The 5027-nt window shown below is 27.7% G+C and overlaps 1 protein-coding gene across 1 annotated transcript; it reads left to right on the top strand.

Annotated features, from left to right (window-relative positions):
• Positions 1–521: 521 nt before the first annotated feature.
• Positions 522–1049, top strand: LOC139870599 (uncharacterized mitochondrial protein AtMg00860-like). Its single transcript, XM_071858381.1, has one exon. It carries the CDS (start codon positions 522–524, stop codon positions 1047–1049), a length of 528 nt encoding a protein of 175 aa, XP_071714482.1.
• The last annotated feature ends 3978 nt before the right edge of the window (positions 1050–5027 follow it).

Genomic DNA, 5027 nt, shown 5'->3' with positions numbered 1-5027 from the left:
ATCCGAATTAAGCGAGGTTTCGATAGTTAATGAATTTATGGACGTGTTTCCTAATGAATTACCCGGTGTTCCACCCGGACGAGATGTAGAATTCCGAATTGATCTAGTTCTGGGAGCCACACCTATCGCAAACACCTTACCGGTTGGCTTCTTCCGAAATGAAAGAGATGATGACTCAATTGCAAGAGTTACTTGATAAGGGTTTTATTCGAAAAAGTAGTTCTCCATGGGGAGCTCCGGTGCGTTTTGTTAAGAAGAAGGATGGCACTTTGAGAATGTGCATTGATTATCAAGAATTGAATAAGGTCACAATTAAAAATAGGTACCCTTTACCTAGAATTTATGATTTGTTTGATCAATTTCAAGGAGCATGTTATTTTTCAAAGATAGATTTGAGATCGGGGTACCATCAATTGAAAGTGAAAGAAGAGGATATTCTGAAAACTGCTTTTCGTACAAGATACTGTCATTATGAGTTCGTAGTTATGCCCTTTGGACTAACTAATGCTCCAGCCGCATTTATGGATTTGATGAATAGGGTATGCCATCCGATGCTCGATAAGTTTGTTATAGTCTTCATTGATGATATTTTAATCTACTCCAAAAGTGAAGGAAAACATGAGTCACATTTAAGACAAGTGTTGGAAACGTTGAGACAAGAGAGATTGTATGCTAAGTTTTCAAAATGTAAATTTTGGTTACGGGAAGTACAATTCCTAGGGCATGTTGTCAATGAAAAGGGAATCCATGTTGATCCAGTTAAGGTTAAAGCAGTAATGGAATGGGAATCGCCCTCGAGTCCCACAGAAGTTAGAAGTTTCCTTGGTTTGGCGGGGTACTACCGACGGTTCATACAAGATTTTTCTAAGCTAGAAACCCCACTTATCAAGTTAACAATAAAATATGTTTCACGGAAATGGGAGGATAAACAAGAACAAGTATTCCAACTCGTTAAAGACAAGCTTGTTCAAGCTCCGATTTTAGTCTTGCCGGAGGGAAATGAAAATATGACGGTATATTATGATGCATCAAAAAGAGGCTTAGGGTAGGTACTTATGCAAAGAGGAAAGGTTATAGCATATACCTCTCGTCAATTAAAAACTCGTGAGAAACGATATCCCACTCATGATTTAGAATTAGCAGCGGTAGTTTTTGCTTTGAAAATATGGTGCCACTATTTGTACGGTGTAAAATTTTCTATTTACACCGACCATAAGAATTTAAGGTATCTCTTCGAACAACGAGATCTAAATAATCGTCAAAAAAGATGGCTTGACTTGGTAAAATATTTATGATTGTGAAATATTATATCATCCGGGAAAAGCTAACGTAGTGGCCGATACTTTAAGTAGAAAGATAAGTCACCATGTCCTAAAGGTGACGAGTTTAATTATGGTAATAACCCCGTAAATTCTTGAACAAATTCGTGAAGCCCAAAGTGTGGCATTGGCACCTGATAACATAAGAAAGGAAAGAATTAAAGGACAAGTTGGTGAATTTAGGGAGGATTCTAGAGGTTTGAGGTTACGATATGAAAGAATTTGGGTTCCCTCACATGATGATGTAAGAAATGAACTTCTTGATGCGGCTCATAAGTCTAGATACTCGATTCACCCGGGAGCCACAAAGATGTATAGGGATTTAAGGAGAGACTATTGGTGGTCGGGTATGAAGAGGGACATTGTTAAGTATGATCATAAATGACCCACTTGTTTGAAGGTGAAAGCCGATCATCAAATGCCTAGTGGTAAACTCCAACCGTTGGAAGTCCCGGTGTGGAAATGGTAACATATTACCATGGATTTAGGGACAAAGTTGCCTAAAACTCCTCGACAACATGATGCCATCTGCGTAATAGTTACTAACTAAAAGTGCATTGTGCTTACCAATTAAAGAGGCTTCATCATCGGAACGAACCATCCAAATGCTTGAGGATATGTTACGTGCATGTGTTATAGATTTTGGTGGAAGTTAGGATACGCACCTACCATTAGTAGAATTTTCGTACAACAGTAGCTACCATTCCTCAATTGGTATGCCTCCTTACGAATCATTTTACGGAAGGAAATGTAGTGTGATGACCCAGAGATTTCCAGCCAAATTTAAACTTGATCTTTATATGATTTCGACACAATAAGCAAAGTTTGTAAAGTTGAGTCTTAAAATTTTTGAACTGCTTTATGAAATCAATTGACCTTGACTATTACCAATGATTCACGAACCTTTGAATTGTAAACACAAATGTATATATATAAATGATTATATATGTAAATAACTATATAATAAGTTAGATATATTAATGAACTATTTTTTTATTATTAAAAGATAACTTAAAACAACTAAAACTTGTTATTTTAAATATATAGAGTATATTGAATATAAATGATTTGGAATATAATTTGTCAACGTTGACAAAGTATTTAATGTATAATGTTATACTCTGAGATTATTTATTCAATACATATAATTAATATATTTACTTACTAGCTATTTAAAATATAATTAAACATGTTGTAGTTGAGGTATATATATATATATATATATATATATATATATATATATATATATATATATATATATATATACATATACATATATAAATGATTGGGGTACATAATTATTGATTGTATGTATATTGATATATATATAATTATTTTGTAAACCATAATAGTACTCATTGATTAATTCGATTTATATTTAAGTAAATTAATATGAATGTTCGAGAAATTAAATATAGTTGTTATAATAATATTATTATTTCTTTCGATACTAATTTCAATACTTGTATTATTAATAATATTATCTATAGTTACGAAATCTAATATATATATAAAAATTGTTATAGTATTATTATTACTAACCTCATTATGTTCATGAATAAAACTAAGATTATTAGTATTATTATTATTATTATTATCAATAATTATATTATAATTACTATAGTTATAATAATTAATGGTAAAATTATAATTTTTTTTGAATACTAAACATAATTAATCTATTTAAAACTATTCCTTCGTTATTTAATATTATTCTTATTATTATTGATATTATTATTATTAATCCTAATATTATTATTATTATTACTTTATTTTATAATATTAACATATTTTATTAATATAATTATTAAATAATATTATTATTATTAATACATTTAAAACTTAATAAAGATAATCATATGACCTGTAAAGTACGCGTGAATTATTTCATATCACTATCAATTTATTTATTTTCTCCTGCATTCTATTTGGCTTGTAACTTGTAGCCGATACCTTCTATTACTAGCTGATCCTTTTACTGATTAAGACTATTAAATTTTTCATCCTCACAATATACCGCTACTTCTTAAAGGTACAGGCGAGTAAGCATTTTTTAATATATATCTCTGTTCGTATCAAGCTTTTGCACCCAATTCAAAAACGAATCATTTTAAAAATCTAAAAGTGCAGAAGTGTCTTAAATCGTGTCATGAATGTTTCTTCAAATTTTCAGGTTCCAATTCGTAAAATCAAGTTCGAATTTGAGGAGTCAAACTTAGAATTCAAAAGTCAACTAAATTGTAATCTCTCAAATTCGAAATTGTTTGAATGTTTTAAGTTCAATTGATAATTTTTAGTGTTTCTAGGAATGATTTATGATCTAATTCATTTTGAAAGTTTTGTTTAAAACGGTCTTAAAAACGAAATCAATTTTTGTTCTTCATTTAATTTTTTTTCTTCGTCACAGCAACTCTGCTGTATTTTTTTTATTTTTTATTTTACGACAACAGCTGATTGATAAATGTTTCTGTTTCGTGTACAAATTCAAACTTTTAAGGTGGTGTTGTGATTATGTTATAAGCTTGATCGAATTGATATTGGGTTGAAGAAGAAAATGAATCATGAAGACAAGACGGGTTAAGATTAATTTGGGTTATGATTATATCAGAAAAATAGAGTTAGAGGAATGGTTAAGGGTGTTAGCGGGTTAGCGTGAGATCGCGGGTTCTAGTCCCGTCTTCAACATTTCTTTTTACTCAAGGATTAAAAAGGGTATACTTTGTTATTTTATTTCTATTATTATTATTATTATTGTTGTTATTATTATTATTGTTATTATTAATTATTGTTATTATTACATGTATCATAATTATAATTATTATTATTAAGTATTGATATTATTATTATTATTATTAGTATTATTATTATTATTAATTATTATGAGTATCATTATTATTATTCTTATTATTAACATTATTAATGTAATTATTATTATAGATTTTGTCACCTAGAAGTATTAGTTATCATTATTATTATGATTATAGTTATAATTAAGAATATTGTTAGTATTATAACTATTATAATTATTATCATTATTATTATGTAAACATATGTAGTATGACTAATATTAATATCATTTTGTTATTAAGTAACACCATTAAGTATCAATAACGTCATTTTTAGTACTAGAATCATTTTTTTTAAATGTATCATTGTTATTATTAACAAGAGTATTATTATTAAGTTTATCATTATAAGATGATTATTAGGTATTAAGTAATAATTATTACCAGTATTATTAAATTATTCAATTTATTAAAAACTACTATTATAATCATTATTATGAAATTATTATTAAAAACTATCATTAACGTTATCATTAATAGAATTATTAATACTATTATCATTATTATTAATATTGGTATTATAATTATTTTATCATCTTAAATATTATTTCGTATTACTAAACTATTGTTTTAACAAACGAATGATATGAATATATTTATTTCATATAACATAACAAAATTTTTACTTTAATTTAAAATATATAAAATGAAAATATAATGAAGTAAACAAGTTATTGGTATAAAAATTATATGAGTAATAATAATATATAAACTATTCGATTACGATTATTTATTTTAATATATATATACGAATGATATAGGTTCGTGAATCCGAGGCCAACCCTGCATTGTTCAGTATCGTCATATGTATTTTTACTACAAAATACAATATAGTGAGTTTCATTTGCTCCCTTTTTAAAAT

Source organism: Rutidosis leptorrhynchoides, chromosome 10, assembly GCF_046630445.1.
Source record: "Rutidosis leptorrhynchoides isolate AG116_Rl617_1_P2 chromosome 10, CSIRO_AGI_Rlap_v1, whole genome shotgun sequence".
Taxonomy (NCBI): domain Eukaryota; kingdom Viridiplantae; phylum Streptophyta; class Magnoliopsida; order Asterales; family Asteraceae; genus Rutidosis; species Rutidosis leptorrhynchoides.
This window is presented reverse-complemented; position numbering and strand designations above follow the sequence as displayed.

Bases quoted from the DNA above. Each gene is read 5' to 3' on its own strand.
- LOC139870599 (XM_071858381.1), top strand. From the start codon at position 522: ATGGATTTGATGAATAGGGTATGCCATCCGATGCTCGATAAGTTTGTT.